The 17,795-nt window shown below is 39.2% G+C and overlaps 1 protein-coding gene across 1 annotated transcript in view; it reads left to right on the top strand.

Annotated features, from left to right (window-relative positions):
- LOC104272729 (gamma-aminobutyric acid receptor subunit gamma-3) overlaps positions 1 to 3,343 on the top strand; it is a gene marked incomplete at both ends in the record, with an annotated part of 167,604 nt that extends 164,261 nt beyond the window's left edge. Inside the window, 2 exons of the mRNA XM_009867801.1 lie at positions 773 to 993; positions 3,261 to 3,343. Coding sequence (XP_009866103.1) covers positions 773 to 993; positions 3,261 to 3,343 — 304 coding nt within the window. The remainder of the gene's footprint in view (positions 1 to 772; positions 994 to 3,260) is intronic.
- Positions 3,344 to 17,795: the final 14,452 nt, after the last annotated feature.

Raw genomic sequence — 17,795 nt, 5'->3', positions numbered from 1 at the left:
TCCATAGGTTATTAAATGCATAAATCAGCGCGTTTCTATGTTCACCTGTATAATTTTGCCTGTTTGTATATGTGTATTTTAATTTTTTACAGTTATACCTACTATGACTGCTTACCTACAGAAAGACAGCAGTCAACACAGAGTGACAGAAAGCATGAGATTCATGTAAATTGTGGTATTAGCCTATTAAAGGAAATAAGCTATAGTGACCACTCAGCTCTTGGCGTCTGGGGTACATAAAGTATCTGTAAAGAAGCATGAAACTGCTTTTTCAATTCTTCTGTAGTGTGACCAGAAAAGGAGTGGGTGAAAAATGGTAAAAACCAGAACAATTAATTTATTGAATTTAAAGAATTCCCTTTCCCAAAAGGCATTGCCAAAATCAGGGGAGTTTACCATTCTCCAACTTATGCGTGCTGCTCCCATTCATCTTTCACACCTCTTTTATCAGTCTGCCCTATGACAAAGAAGTCTCTGCAAATTGTGCCTTGTAGCTGTGACTTTTCAGAGACAATGGAAAAGCATGTGCTAGTGCAGAAATTCTTATGGCACAGGCGAAGGCAGGTGAGATGTTTGGCCTGTTTTCTAAAGCTAGAGGAGTAAAGGGGAAAAAATGTAAAGCAGTAATTTGCTCAGACAGTAAAAAAGCAAACATATCTCCATTGGCCTGAATGTATCCTGCCACTTTACACCTGAATAGACCTTATCAAACACCAAGTAATAGTGATAACTCTAAACTGATTTCAATTTGTGTATTATGCTTTCATTGCAGGAATATCAAATTGATATATTTTTTGCCCAGACGTGGACAGATAGTCGTCTTCGCTTCAATAGCACCATGAAAATACTAACTCTGAACAGCAACATGGTTGGCTTGATCTGGATTCCAGACACCATATTTCGTAACTCGAAGACAGCGGAGGCTCACTGGATCACCACCCCCAACCAGCTCCTCCGCATATGGAACGACGGCAAGATCTTGTACACCCTGAGGTGAGCACTCAGCGAGGTGCAGGGCCAAAAGCTTCTGCCACCTCTGGCGTGGCAGTAGTAATTTCCAGCGGTATCTTTGTTCTGTTCTTCTGTTTTCTTCTTGACGTTTACGTGACTGTACTTGAAAATACTGAAATATTCAGGGGTAAGTACTGCCGAGTTTAAAAAACAAAGCCCCATCTTTCAAAAAAGAAACCTTGAGAACTGGAAATAGGTCTGTCTAAATTGTAGAAGCTGGGGTTTCCAGTGCTTGTAATAAAATCAGGGGCATGTAGTCCCATAAAAACTGTCAGAAACCTTTCAGATCAGAGTTAGGTGCAAGGCTGGATTAAGTATTTTTAGATTCATGCCCATGCCAATACTTGATTCTTCAAATAAGTCATGCTGAAAGTTAGTCTGTCATCTCTCATCACAAGTGTGAATTGCTGGAGGAAAGGCTTTTAGAGCTTTTCTAATCTTTGTGATACTATCAACTGTATAGTATTAGAAATACTGTTTATATCTGCATAAAACAGCCTGTGGAAATCAAAATATGTGTTTACTTATGGAAGAGATGAATTGCTCAGAATGGAGTTTTGTCATAAGCCATATTCCACACAGCGAACTATTCCAGAAATATCCCTTTCATGCTACATTTTCTTCAATGATTGTGTTTAGTCCTTTTGGTGCAACAGCATATTCTGATCATACTTGCAAATGCAGATAGGCTCCAGTAGAAAGTCTTTGACAAATAGTAAGGAGAGTATTAAACAGCTGGAAAAGCTATGGATATTTTTAATGCCCTTCCCTTAAGCTTTCTCCACTGTGAAGAGCTTATTTCAGTAGCCTTTAGCTAAAGATTTCTGTGATTAGGATTTCAAGTCCAATAACCTCTTTGTTGTATTGTCAGCTTTTTGTGGGTTTTTGGTTGTTTTTTTTTTTTCCTATTAAGCACTAATTCAGTATTTCAGGGCAAGTTATATGTCTACCTAATAGCAATTAGACTTACATACCTCTCGCTAAGGAAACTGTTTGTTGAATGGACAGCAAAATTTGCCTAAACAGATGAAAAAGGGGCAATACTTGACAGAGTGGATTGTTTAAATGGGAGTTTTTAGTTTGTGAAGGATGTTTTCAGCCTTTCTCACCCACTTGGGTAAGCCTCCTTTTCACACAGGAGGAGCTGTTAGAATGATCAGTTTATTGAGAACACTGCGTAATGCAAAAATAATTTGTCTGACTTAAGCAAAGAGAATTGGTATAGCATGGGAGTGGTACTGTCAGGTGTGGATGAGTGTTTGGCATTCAGGAGAAAGCGTAGGAAATTCATTCATGCTCCATGGCTTTCCATCCTCTTCCCAGCTGCTTTTGTGTGTGAATGCTCTCCCGCTGTGACACTAAAAATCCTCCTCTACTGTCACTGCAAAAAATTCTGTGAAGGTCCTCACAGGTGACCTTCTCCAAGGCAGAGGTTTTCTCTGTGCCATCCTAAATCTGAGACACAAAACTTTTGCCATTCAGTTTATTAGCTTTTGAATTAGTTTAAAAAACAATAGGGAAAAAAGAAGCCAACAAAGAAATCTCATGTCTCATACTTGCTGCATAGCACTTTACACGGTGTACCTGGGTAAATAGATTTACATTGTAAGCTATCAGATTTAAGATTATTTGGTTTTAATAGTAATTTTAAAATCAGCTCCATTCATAGCGTCCTTTGTGTTATGGATATCGTATAAAAAAAAAATTCAAGTGGGGCTGAAGACATTGCTGCTGGTCTGTTTGTTACAACTGTACAACTGATAATGGCATACAGAGATTTGTTGAGTTTCTGAGAGATAGCCCAAAATGATTGAAAGAAATTGAATTTAAATTCACACTATAAGTAAATGCAGATAATATTCCATATAAGATTCCTTATTAGGTTTTGATTTTGTGGAATTACATACTGCCACATCAGTCATATTTCCTATTATTTTTATAGAGAATAGTTGTTTTCAGCCTATGTCCTTCAGTGGCAAATTGTCTAGAGAAAAATATATGCACAGATTTCTTGGGATCAAGAAGCTTTTAATGACATCTGAAATTATTTCTGGTTTTAGATAATTATTATTGTTTTTGGATCGGGCCTAAATAGCCAATGAACAATCTGCAAATATAACCCTTTCATTTCAGGCCTGGCTTACAGATGTCAAAGTGCTTTTGTATGATACCTGAGGTTACCCTTCCTCCTCCCCTCACTGCTCATTGTGCTCATGTGTAGTAACAGGCGCTGCTTGGTTTCTCCACAGGCTCACCATCAATGCTGAGTGCCAGCTGCAGCTACACAATTTCCCAATGGATGAACATTCATGTCCTCTGATATTCTCTAGCTGTAAGTACTGCCTTGATGCCTTGGTGTTGTATGTGACTAATATGGAGAGGCAGGAGTTTAATTCTCTTTTCTCTCAGGTTGTTCAACCATTCCCTAACAGGTACAAGAAAGTTTCCTTAAATATTCAGGGGATTTTTGTTTTCCTCCCTAGCACACCTGACAGATGGACATTTGCCTTGAAGTCTTTCGTAGATTTACTCCTTTTTTTTTTCCAGAACCATCCTTTTTAATTAATACTTTCAGGAGAAGCAGAAATTCATACAAGTCTGTGGTATGTTAATATACACAATCACATGATGTGCAAATGAGAACAGAATTTGCAGTTTCCTTGTGGAGGTGCACAGCCTGGGGAGATGCTCAGCAACCTCTGAACATCTGAGTTTGTAGCAAGTAACATGGTAATGACTCTCTATTCCATAATAAAAGCAAATGGTGCAACTACTGTACATCTCATTTTTGTTTTATTTCTTAGTTTGTCCAGGGGTCCCAATGTTGTACATAGTGTTGTCAGTATATTTTAAACCTATTTAACAGGAAAATCAAATACATTGGTGAAATGAATGAAAAACAAAAATCAGGTGAGTTGACCTTGAAGTCCAATAATATTGTAAGGAAAAGTTATCTTTATGCTGATTGATTTGAAAAAGCTTGAGGGTTATCTGCTTATATGCACACCTGCAGAGTTTTGTAATCCAAAATCACACAACACAAATGTTTTACAAACATTTTTAAAAGGGTCTTCACTAAAGACTTTTCTTTTGATAAGTTCCAAGACTCAGGATCTGTGCACTCCACAAGTGAATGGGAAATATGTTGGTTTGTCTTCCCATTTAGAAAGCAGCAGTTTTCTCCATCATCTCTTAAAAAATACTAGAACAACACTATTTAATGTCTTCATAATAGATAGGCTACTGTGATAGTAGGATATCGATTTCCACTCACAAATGAAGGTGAACTCTAATAAAAGAGAAGACACTTCAAACCTTGCATTCCTGAACAGCTAGACAGTTGCTAAATGCATAAAAGTTATACTTTGTGGTTTTTATTTAAAGAGAGGAGGTATCAGTGGGAACTTTAGAAGGCTCTACTCCATGTCGAAGATTCAAATACATCTTGATTGCAGAGGTTCATCCTGGTTTAGATCTAATAGCTTAGAGCCCTTCTGCCCTAGAAGACACACATGTATTACAGTCATACATGTACTATTATCTGTGGAGATAGAGATAAGGATGAAACAGAAGCTGAATATGACACAGTATCTATGCGTGCTTTTTGTAGTTTCTTGCCAGATGGAAAAATCCGTGGAGGAATACAAAAATAATATTTTGTAGTTCTGTCAACTTTTTTAGTCCTGTTGATAACAAGGGTTTATTTTTTAGGTTCATACTGAATTGTGGTCTTTCTTTCAGCACTTTTAACACTACTGTTATCATAGTAGCAGGACATCTCCTGTGTGAATTGTTTGTTTCATAACTGTATTGTATTTTCAGTGCTGCATACATTCATATCAGTCTCAGGATAAATAGCACTCACTGGGAATTATGAAATGAATGAATAAGTGAATGCCTGAATGATTTATTGCTGCTTGTTATGACAGATTTCTGGGGGGACAAACTCATTATGGATTCCAAGTTGTATATCTTTGAATAAAATAAGAATGGTCGTAGAATTGACAGCACAGCTCTGCTTCCCTCTGCATTCCTTTCATTTGTTCCACAACACACAGATAGATCTTCACGGTTTCCACTGTGGGCAAGCACATAAACCCACAAGTTAATATTTGAAATGTCTGACTTTTTATATAAATTTCCCTTTATATTTCAGAAATGTGACACTAATCTAGAGTATTTTTCTCTAGTTCCAACTAATTCAAACCCTAACCTCGTTGTTGCTCTGGAGACAGTTGATATTTGTTTGGTGAGAATACTGAGCTCTACCTGATCTGGCTGGCAGAATGAATAAAGAGAGGGCAGCAGCTTATAAACAAGAGTCTTAGTGTGTTAACAGTGTTTACTAAAACCTACCTACCTCTTCCTGTGGAAAATCTTGTTCAAGAACAGTTCCTGCAGCTCTCTAGTCTCTTATACAGAAAGTAGAAAGTACTGAAGTAACTTGAAAGCTCTTTACTCTCTGTGCAAGTTTTGTAATGTGCTTCAGGTGACATGATGAGATGATGATTCATCTGGTATATTAGGGCACATGGCAGATATGTGTTTGCTGTTGCCATCCATATGTAGATGTGCAGTTAGCACACTGCTTATGTGAAAAGTTGAGCCCAAACGCATAATGCATGGCTGCTGTGTAATGCATCAGCTCTTTCCCACTCCATGTACCAAATTGGTACGTTGAACCACACGTTGAAAGCAGGATTCCTTAATATAGAGGTGCTACATCGTCGGCATTGATGTCAATACATGATATGAATGTGTTTCCCTGTGAATCTGAAGAAAGAATCAATTCTGTGACTGTAGCAATCTTTGATAGATTTTGCTCTATATGATCGCATTTTCTTCATATGGTTTTAAAGTACTACATACTACTGCATAAAAATATTCTGTTGGTGTGATTCTTCATTTAGGTTAATTTATTCTCCTGAGACAAGGGAGGCTGCTGTGCTACTTTTGGTGCTCAAGTAGCATATTAAACTCAGTTTAGTTATTTCTATTCAGCACTGATTTGAACATTGTGGAGATAATCTCAGAATTCTACCTTAAAATTTAGTTTATTGAAGTAGGATTCATATAAACATCAGTAAGGAAGGGGAGATGCTCTGTCTGAAGGATGATGTCAGCACAAGAATAAACAAATAAGACTGGAGAAGCAAAATGCAGGCTGGAAATGAGAAGTTAAGCACAATTACTTGTGGAACTCTAACCATAGGATACTGCGGCTGCTAAAATTTTATAAGGATTCAAAAGTGTTTGGACAAATCTTTCAAAAAAACATATGTTAGGAGCTATTAAGCCTAATGGAACCATTCTTTACTAATGGTCACTATTTTTTTTTTTTACTCTGAGGAAGTAAGAGTGTTTCAGATTAAAGAGTAAATAAAAGCGGCTGTACAGCTAAGCTACTTGAAGGAATTCTTTTCCATTAGATTCGTCACACAATTGGTTTTCAGCTAGCGTACGTGGTTTTGGATTTCCTTTGTCAGCCCCTGATGGGACTGTTAAATGTTCTGGATTTTCTCAATTTGAGAGGACTAGGCACCCTGCAGGATAACATGAGCGTGTTTGCACCCACACCTGTGAAACAGTTAATTGTTCAAGGTGTTCATTTTATCAGACCAGCACAAACCTTCACCTCCTCTCCCCATCCATGTGCTCAAGACCAACTTAAATTCATAACAGTTCTTCAGACAAGCTTGTATGACAGCCATATCAAAATAAAGCTGACACTCCCATTGCACCTTGTTTAGAGCATCTGGTCACCTAACTTTTTAATTATGTACAAGGACCTTTATGGTGGGAATCTGTACTAGCTGCATACCTGAGATCGGAAACAATCTGTCAGGCCATGTTTCAGTCTTTACCATATGTAGTATCATCGAGCTGCAGTGCAAGATGCAAGAATAAAAATAATACGATTAAATTGATTAATGGGTTTTGATTGCTTTATTTTTATTGTTGCTTTATTCTTCTGATCAAACTGCAGATTTAAACAATAGAAATTATTACATTTTTTTTAGGTAATGACTTGTATTTTCCCTAATGAGAAGGTTTACGGTGCCTCAAGTTGCCCATTACTGGAGGATTTCTGCAAGACAGGAAAGTGTGGGCATGCCTGGAATGTCATTCCTACTGAAAACACTAAAATATGCACACAAAGGTTCACAAGCAATTCAAGTGTTTTCAGTTCATTTGAAAAGAGAGGAAAGCAAAATTCTCAGCTATTGATGGTCCAGTTGACTCAGTCAAGTCTTAAAACATGTACTTTTAGCCTTGTAAAAGTTTGAATTACTTGTTTTTGTGTACATCACAAGAAGTGATGTACAAAAATATACAAAGTATTGCAGAGAAAATGCAAGGAAATGTGAAATGCACTTAAAAGGAATTTGTCCAAATCTAATATAGTGTTTGGAAGGAACAGATCCCTTAGTTCTAAATATAAACTCAGTTCAATCAAATGTTACTCCTTTGAACATGAAGCTCTTATGGATATGCAATCAGTACTTTGAGCTGCACTTCATTAATTTTCTGTCAGAAGTAGCTGTCTTCACCAATTTTTATATGTTTCTCCCAGCCTAGAAATGTAAATACTGGTTTTGTAGAATGAGCTGTGCTTTGTTTCATCTCATGTATCATCATCAGAATCATTAATAAAGTTTGAGGGCAGAATTTTCCTCCTGGTGAAGAACAGTCCAGAAGGAACACAGCTTAATGTTCATATCTCAAGAGGAGTTTCATTAATGATGCTGGGAAGGCAGTGCAATGTGCAGAAAGAGCTTTAAAATCCACATCTGAACTTCCCATCTGTGCTCTCTGTAATGGGCAGAATCAGATAATGGGGCATCAATGGAATTCTTGATTCAGGTTTTGTGACAAGCATATTTTAGCTGTTGCAGCTTTTCCTCTTCTAGGAAGGTAGAAATTAAGGCACCCACATGCATCTATCCTTCACTTCAGAAGGCTGTCTTTTTCACAGAACAGTCAATATAGAGAGGTTTTAAAGAAAGCAATGAAGAAATATATTTACGGAATATTTGACCTTTGAAAGTTTCCTCCAAAACCCTGTGTTTAGCATATGACTGGTACAACGTATGACAATTCTTGAATACAATATGTGAAACCTATCTGTGATAAATACCTCCTCCTATTCATCTGCTAATTGCTCTCATATACAGACATTTCCATATTTTCTTTTTTTCTATTTCCCTCTTTTAGACTTTACTGTTTTCATTACACATTTTTTCAAATGCTTTCTTTGGTGTGCAAGGCAGTATTCAAAGACAAGTTGACCATTCCAAAGATGTAGGAGACGTACATGATTCTGTAGGCATCTTCTTTCTGTTGTTAACCTGTTAGCATAAATGTTTCTAAGCATTTTTTTTCCTGAGGTACCCGCAAAGACACCTAGATATAGTGAATGTGAAATATATCTTATGTGAATAATTTCATTTCTTCATGCCTTCATCTTCTTCATCTTCCACTGCATTGCTCAGATGTTAACTGTCCTTAGGTTTCCCTAAAATTCCCTGCAGATGTTTCTTTTGTATCTATTGTTAAGTAATGTATTGTTTCTTAGAGAGTCAAATATTTACTCAATTTCTTGACCACTCACTACTGATCAATTCACTACTAATTTTCTCTGTGTGACTCAGTATGAAAGAGACACTGTGTTAAGAATCTTTTAGATTTTTATGACTCTATATCCAAGCCAAGATTCATAAAACTTGTCCAGGTCAGTTTGAATCGAAATTTATGCTAGTTTTATCTAAATGCTTCAACAGAATGTACGACATATTTGTGAAATTGGTCAAATTCATCAGTGGTATAAGTACATTCACCGTAAGGTTACAGTTTCTAAATCTAATCGATGATATATTCATGACAAACTGGTGCATATTGCAAGTATCACTGTGACAAAACCATTTCTGTTATGATTCTGTCCCATGGCTTGAGGTACATATCAGAGACAAGTTTCTAGACATTTATAGCTATATAGTTCGGTGCTGGTTCCAGATATATACAATGTGTTGTCTCTAGGCATATCAAGGAAAAGAGGGTCATTAGGAGCAGTCAGCATGGCTTTGCCAAGGGGAAGGCGTGTTTGACTAATCTGATAGCCTTTTATGTAACCAGGTGGATGGATGGTGGCCATGCAGTGGATGTTGTCTATTGGATATCAGCAAGGCATTTGACACTGTCTCCCACAGCATCCTCATAGGTAAACTGAGGAAGTGGGGTGTGGATGACCAAGTAATGAAGTGAGTCATTAATTGGCTGAGGGGAAGATGTCAGAGAGTTGTAGTCAATGGGGCAGAGTCCAGCTGGAGGCCTCTGTCTAGTGGGGTCCCTCAAGGGTCAGTCCTGGGGCCAATGCTGTTCAATATATTCGTCAGTGACCTGGATGTGGGATTAGAGAGCACTGTCAGCAAGTTTGCTGATGACACAAAACTGGAAGGAGTGGTTGACACACCAGAAGGCTGTGCAGCCATTCAGAGAGACCTAGACAGGCTGGAGGGCTGGGCGGGGAGAAATCTTATGAAGTTCAACAAGGGCAAGTGTAGAGTTTTGCACTTGGGAAAGAATAACCCCATGTGCCAGTATAGGCTGGGGACTGACCTGCTGGAGAGCAGCGTAGGAGAAAGGGACCTGGGGGTCCTGGTGGACAGCAGGATGACCATGAGCCAGCAACGTGCCCTCATGGCCAAGAAGGCCAATGACATCCTGGGGTGTATTAGAAGGGGGGTGGCTAGTAGGTCGTGAGAGGTCCTCCTCCCCCTGTACTCTCTCCTGGTGAGGCCACATCTGGAATATTGTGTCCAGTTGTGGGCCCCTCAGCTCAAGAGAGACAGGGAACTGCTTGAGAGAGTCGAGCGCAAAGCCACAAAGGAGCTGAAGGGAGTGGAACATCTCCCTTATGAGGAAAGGCTGAAGGAGCTGGGTCTCTTTAGCTTTCAAAAGAGGATGCTGAGGGGTGACCTCATTCATGTTTATAAATACGTCAAGGGGGAGTGTCAGGAGGACAGAGCCAGGCTCTTTTCAGCAACGTCCAATGACAGGACAAGGGGCAATGGGTACAAGCTGAAGATAGGAGGTTCCACAAAATATTAGGAGAAACTTTTTCACTGTGAGGGTGTTGGAGCACTGGCACAGGCTGCCCAGAGAGGTTGTGGAGTCTCCTTCTCTGGACACATTGAAAACCCGCCTGGACACGTTTCTGTGTGACCTACTGTAGGTGATCCTGCTCTGGCAGGGGGCTGAACTAGGTGTTCTTTTGAGGTCCCTTCCAACCTCTGACATTCTGTGATTCTGTGACTCTGTGATTCTGTGGTTCTGTGATATAAAAGTAATAGACTTAAAACAGTCTGATATTAGGTCTGGTAGCCACCAATACACAAACAATCTATGTTTCGTAGAAGAATCAGTGAAACTTCCGTGAGGTTGAGGGTTGTCCGTTACCTCCCTGATGATCAGGGCGAGTGGATGGCAGTGGTTAATTCATGTATTGATTAATTCATGTATTATCACTTGCTCCTCTGTTCCTCACAAAGAGCTTATGTTTTGGCCTCATAGCAGACCAAATGTTTCTCCTTTTATAGCGACTCTTGAGATTTTTCCACGAGATTTAAGGTTACTCTGGAGAGGCAGCAGCTGCTGTTACTTCCAGCAAAAATGAGACCCTAGGGTAAAATTACAGCAGGTGCTAATTAGTGAAGCCTAAAATACTTAACTCATGATATCTTGGGTCCAGCAAACTCTTCCTGAGGCTGATGGTGGGCTATTTTAGGAACCTGGCATCTACCCCAGTTTTGCAGTGGTCTTCCAAGGATACTTGATGTTTTTGTTTGCCATTCATGGCTGCCTGAGGAAGATGGGAGGCCTGTGTCATGGCACAACCACTCTAGGCAGTCTACTGTAAAGCAAAAAATCCTCTTATTTCAGGACCTGAAGACTAGGAAAGGTGACTGTATTTCAGGGATAGGAATCCCCCAGCTCTGACTTACATATAAACGTGGAGACTGGAATTCCCCAAAATCCCACGTGCAGTCTAGCTTCTTTAAGCAACCATTCTTATTCTTCTAAGTTTTCTATTAGTCAGACTTAAAAATACAAAAATAATCATTTCAAAAAAAAAATTAGAAAAGACAAAACCTGTCTGTGAGTCTTTTTGTTTGATTGTTTTGGCAAGAATATATGTAGCTGACTAATATTATGTTTATGGTCTCAAGAGAAAATAAGAGAAAATGATGAAGCAAGGCAGGTGGCTGGTTCCATATCTGAGAGCCGAATGTATAAGCAAAGGGCCCTGCAGTCTCTGCCATGTGACAATCATTGTTAGTTCCCATGATTTCAACACAGATTTCATGATATTTGATGTTTACTTGAAGCAAAACTCCTTTAAGCATGTTATCATGTGCCAATATGGGCTTGCTTTTTTTGGTCTTTTTTTCTAAACAAACGTTTGACAATGTGACAAAAACACACCACAGGTTGGAAGAAAATAGCTTTTTTCCTCAAATGTAATAAAACATCCACTATATACTACATATTTATATTATTGTTAATTGTTTGTTTAGATGTGTAATGAATGGTTTGCAAATGACTCTGACCTTTATGAAGAGTCTGGTCCCTAACTTGTAAACCCCTGGCAACACTGTATTTGTAACTTCTGACATATCGAGCTCATATCTGTGATATACAGAGCGTCAGGAGACAGTCACACACCTTTGCATCAAATTTTTCACATGAGGAGGAATGACTTGTTTTGGCACTCTGTAACAAGTGTAACAGTGTAGCCATGTTGTACCAGCCAGCTTGTAGCCATCGATGACTGGAGGCTGCTATCAATGGCTACAAGTTCAGAAAGAACAGGTGAGGATGGTGGGGGAAGACACTGTGCTCTAGATGGAGTAATGGATGGAGTGTAAAGAACTGTGTCTGAAGACTAGCCATGAGCAGGTTAAAAGCCTACAGGTAAGAATTAGAGACCAAGGCAACAAAGAGAACCTTTGGGTTGGGGTATACTACAGGCTACCCAATCAAGGGGGAGACTACTGATGAAGGCTTCTTACCTCCAGCTACAGGAGGCATTGTGCTTGCAGGCTCTCGTCCTACTGGGGAGCTTCAGCCACCCCAACATCTGCTGGAAAAGTAGCACAGTGAGCTGTAGGCAATCCAGGATACTTCTGGAATGCCTGGAGGATGGCTTCTTAAGCCAGGTAATAGAGGGCCCTACCAGAGGGGATACAGTACTGGATCTCATGGTCACCAGTGCAAGTGAGCTAGTCGGTGACATCAAGATTGGAGGCAGCCTGGCTTGCAGTGATCACATGCTTGTTGAGTTCACAGTCCTGAGAGGTATGGATTAGAAGAAATAATGAGTGAAATTGTTGCAGAGGAGAGAAAAGGAGCATGACGAGAAACCAGAATTTCCAAGGTCAGCCAGATAGCCTTCAGTACACCACAGAATTTTAACAAAACAGTGACTATTGACTCTTAGATTAGATGCAACTTGGCTAGAGCCCAGTTGATGCTCATTACTGTTGCTAGGCTTGACTGGTCAATGATAATGAGATTAGTAGAAGCCATCAAAAGTTTACTTGCAAAATTGGTATGAAAACATCAAGGCCTTGAATCTTTAGCCTTGTATTGTCAATTTTATTTACCTTTAACACACCCTGGTTTAATGGAAAAGCAAAAAACATATCCCTCGTGCCCACAGAGCTAGAAAGGGGGAGGAGGTAAGGCAGTTGGACAGCTTGGAACTTTACTTTGCTAACAGTGCTGGCAGGCAGCCTGGGAATGCCCTGTGTTTCTGCTCCGTTTCGAGGGGTGTTACTGACGTCTGCCTGGCTGGATTCCTTGCTTTGAAGGGCAGGTCTGTCTCCTGAAACAGTGATTAACTTTGCATCACGGGCATGCTGTATGACAGATAAAACTAATCCTTTTTCGTAGTTTGGTAGCATATGTGTCTGCAAAATAAAATACATTGGGATTATGTCTATTATTATCAGATAATCCCTCAAACAGACAAACAGATGAGGGGCAAGATTTAAAGGGGTGAAAGCAGAAACACAAATCAAGATATAAAATTTAACTTAATTTTTAAATAATCTTTTTATATTCTCCTATATGATGTAGATTTTTCAGTTTATTCTTCTTTTAAAAACACTGCAGTTTTGTATATCTAAAACCAGAGATTATTTCTGTGAAATGGAAATTAAGTTATGATTTAGTGTTTGCATTAGCCATGCATATTATGAAGTAATTTTTTTTTTCCTCATTTTTTTTCATTACATGACTTCTGGCAGTTCTACCATAAATCTGCTAAAGCTCAGGAATAGCTAACTTTTCACAAAACCTTTCCTTCCTTTAAAATGTCTCATACAATAGCTATTGTTTCGTATTTTCTGTGGCTTTTGCTGCTGGCTGCATTGATGTCTTTTGTTGAGCAGTAGTGAGCAAGTTTAGGTGTACCTCTGCTGCCTCTGCTTTGTCAGCCCTGAGAGCATCTGTGAACTGGGATGTTCAACATCCAGGTTAATATTTATTTTTTCACTCTAGTAGGCTGATTTGACTTCTATGTTTCTTCCCTTTAGAAAACCACTGTGAGTGAAAAACAAGAGCCTCATTAAAACGAATCTGATTATCAGGAAGTGGAATGAATACACGGGCCTCCAGCTAGCCTCTGCCCCATCGACTACAACTCTCTGACTTCTTCCCTTCAACCAATTAGCGACCCACCACACTACTCGGTCATCCAGACCACACTTACTCAGTTTACCTATGAGGATGCTGTGGGAGACAGTGTCAAATGCCTTGCTGAAATCCAGATAGACCACATCCACTGCATGGCCACCATCCATACACTGGTTATGTCTTCATAAAAGGCTATCAGGTTGGTCAGACATGACTTCCCCTTGGCAAAGCATGCTGACTGCTCCTAATGACCTTCTTATCCTTGATATGCCTAGAGACGACACCAAGGATAAGGTATTCCGTCACCTTTCTGGGGATGGAGGTGAGGCTGACTGGTCTAGTGGGGTCCCTCGGGGGTCAATGCTGAGGAAAGGCTGAAGCAGCTGGATCTCTTCAGCCTGGAGAAGAGGAGGCTGAGGGGTGACCTCATTCATGTTTATAAATTCGTCAAGGGGGAGTGTCAGGAGGACAGAGCCAGGCTCTTTTCAGAAACATCCAATGACAGGACAAGGGGCAATGGGTTCAAGCTGGAACATAGGAGGTTCCACAAAAATATTAGAAAAACTTTTTCACTGTGAGGGTGACAGAGCACTGGCACAGGCTGCACAGGGAGGTTGTGGAGTCTCCTTCTCTGGAGACATTCAAAACCTGCCTGGACGCGTTCCTGTGTGACCTACTGTAGGTGATCCTGCTCTGGCAGGGGGGCTGGACTAGATGATCTTTTGAGGTCCCTTCCAACCCCTAACATTCTGTGATTCTGTGAATTGCAGGTCACAGTATTTAGGTCCTTCATCAATGTTTATTTTCAACCCTAGTAACACAGGTTACTAGAAAACCACGAGAGCTGTTCCATGCTTGACACACTTCTCTTATGTAATAAAAAGAATGAAGTTCATGGTCATGTCCCAGGATATAGTAAATCCATCTAAATTCCTATTTGAAACCTTTGCTTGACTAGAACAGAATTAAATCCTATGGATGAAAAATTAAGAAGTTAGTCCTTGATTTGTAGACGAACATCTTAGGAAAGAGTATTCGTCCTGACCTCACCATCTTCTGCTACAATTTTTTTTCTTCTCAGTAAAAACACAAACAACATAACAACAATAAATGTACCGTAAGAATCTCTGTTCCACTCTTTCACGGGATTTCATCCTTCTGCACACACCTACTCACTTACAGACATACCTGGAAGAATAAGAAAGGATGAGAAAACTGATATGTGAGAGTTCTCAATCTTTTAATTACTGGTAGGTTCTCAGCCACTAAGGCATCAAGCAATATGCAAGACGCTGAACAGAATTAAACAGGATGAAGCAAAGAACAAATCCTACTGTGAATCCTCCAAAATGGACAAACTGGTTGTCCTTTAACATTTCTTAATGGAATATATGTCAAATCTTTAGTTATGGACTTAAGGTGCTCTGATGCTACTATTCTTATGTCTTCCTTTTAATCTGCATTAACTAATTTGACATTTGAATGCACATTACCTACAATTTTAATTTAAAACAAGTCTGTTAATATTACAGTCTTCAAGGATTTCAGTGATATACTCTGCATATCTCGTGCCATTTGAATTGATCAGGGCTGAATGTCAGAGCTGATGAATTTTCAAAGAAACCTCTTTTTTTCTTCAGAAAGAGGTTATTCCTGTGAAATATAATTTTTCTTTTTTTGAGGCATATATACATTTTAACTTTGTGAAAGTTTTTAGCAATTTTTGTTCCTCAACGAAAGGAAGTATCCACCCTATATCATCCTGAGGCACATGAACCCTGAATAAGTGTTATTTAGTTTCAAATCTTCTCTTAAAAGAACAGTGGATTCTCAATATACATTTTCATTTTGCCAGTAAATGGCCTGATCACACACTGGCTATTTTACAGTTTTTGAATTGTTTCTAACTCCCTGATTTTTTCACTGCGGAAGGTGAAGACAGTGTATTTATTGTATTTCTAAATACAGCACCTAAGGGAAACATAATAGCTATTTTGCACTTACAGTACTTCCAGCCCTTAACACTCTGTGACTCTGTGATTTGAAAGGAATCAAAAATACCATATGATTTATTAAAAAAAAAAAAGTTAACTATTTAAGGCAGCCAATGTTGTCCTCATTTTAATTTTGGAAGGTTAGTTGCTTTTTCCAAGTTAAAAGAAAGAAAAAGTAGCAAGAGGTACATGTTTGTACCTTACAAGTATTTTCTTCCTGTATTAATTCACTTCAAATGAAGCTACTAGACCAAATGTGCATGGAGAAGTCTTTTCTGCAAGTGATGACTTTCAATGGAAAGGAACTTTGAGGTCTGAGTGGTGTATTTGTTCTCAGCAGTCATCTGAAAAATCAACTTTTCAATAAGACATCACTGCTTGCCTCTGGCATCCACGGAAGGCAACCACAAACTCTTGGATAAATGTCTGTTATGATTAAAAGGAAACTGAGATACACAAGTGTTTCATAACGTGGTATTTCCTTTCTTTTTGTCCTCAACACCTTTCCCTCAAATCCATACCTGAAATCTTTAAAGCTTTTCTTGTCAAACCAACACAAGACTATGGAGAGGACAATAAAAGGCTGTTCCCAGCAACTTGTTAGCCTCAAAGTTGTTTGGGAGATTTGTACTGCAGGTTTCTATTGATTTATGTGCAAAATATAGCAGCATTTCTTATATCAAGGCTTAGCGAAATTGGCAGCCCAGAATCCTAGTCGGTGGTGCTATCAGATTTCAAAAGTTAAGCAAGCTGAAACTCATCACTTTTATGGGAGTTTCAGCAGGGAAACTGAGGTGTTTCTGTGATCCCAGGATGACAGCTGCACTTATGTTTGTAATTGTGTTCACTATGATTTGCTACAGCCACCAAAGAGTGTCTTCCTGCTAATACCTTACATAACTATATGTACTAAATCAAAACACATTAATGGCCAGTGCATGGTAGGATTCTCCAGTGTTTAGGAACTATACTGGAGTGCATGGTGGAGTAAAGTAAGTTGATAGAAGGAAAAGAAAAGTCACCAAGGACAGTCAGACACTGAAGCAGGTTGTCCAGGAACACTGTACAGTCTTTGTTCTTGAAGGTTTTCAAGACACAACTGGACAAAGCCCTGAGACACTTGGTCTGAATTTAGTATCAACCCTACTTTGAGGAGGTTGAACTAGAGATACTTTGAAGTCCCTATAACCTGACTCTGTCATAACATCCTTTTCACACTTAAACAAGATTCATATTAAAATATAAAATCTTCTTTACATAACAATTTGTTCCTCTTCAGAGATATGAATCTGTGTTTGTTAGAACCATCTTTCCCTGACAACTTTTTAAGAGAATCAATTTTCAGTGTCAGCTTACATAACAAACTCCAAAAAAGATGGGGAGGAGGTGAAGAACTGATCATTGTTGCAGTTTCTTCCTGGCAGTTTATTTTTCTGAATGACTGGGTGTATGTCCTATCAGCAATAGCCATGTTTTATCTGCATTTTTTTTCACTGTACAATGATTGCTAGGAACAGCAATCACCAGTATTTTCAAGTAAGGTAAACATTTGTTGATCAAAATCTGGTGATTCTTTCAAAAACTAATACAGTCAGGCAATATGTTCAAAAGTCAAGTAGGATATAGAATTTATCCTTTTATTTCCCTAGAGCTGTCCCTACTCTGTGCAGATTCCAGGAACTGCTTTTCAGGCCCCTGGCATACTGCTGTGGATCGCTCACTCTTCCACCCATTGGCTAACAGCATCACACCACAACAGTACACAAGGCCTCTGACACTGACTCCACCAGCTACCTCCACTCCGCTCAAATAATACACTACTTCTGGTTCTTGTCAGAGGTCAGACATCAGATCTGTTTCCCCTCTTCTCTGTCACCCAGTCAGTCCCTGCAGACCCACCTCTTACATTTCACAACTTTCTTTAAGAACCTCCTAGGTGTCTCTATCATCTACAATCCTTTCCTTTTCACTCTATCCCCCCACCTCCTTTTTTCCTTCTTTACATTTCCCGGAAGTTATTTTCTTCTAATTTTCCCTTTTTCCTCTCCCCCCCCTTTTTTTTTCTTCATTCTATTGTCTCCCACCCTTGACTAA

Source organism: Apaloderma vittatum, unplaced genomic scaffold (genome assembly GCF_000703405.1).
Source record: "Apaloderma vittatum isolate BGI_N311 unplaced genomic scaffold, ASM70340v1 scaffold1244, whole genome shotgun sequence".
NCBI lineage: Eukaryota > Metazoa > Chordata > Aves > Trogoniformes > Trogonidae > Apaloderma > Apaloderma vittatum.
Note: the sequence above shows the minus strand (reverse complement) of the source record. Positions and strands in the feature narration are given on the sequence as shown.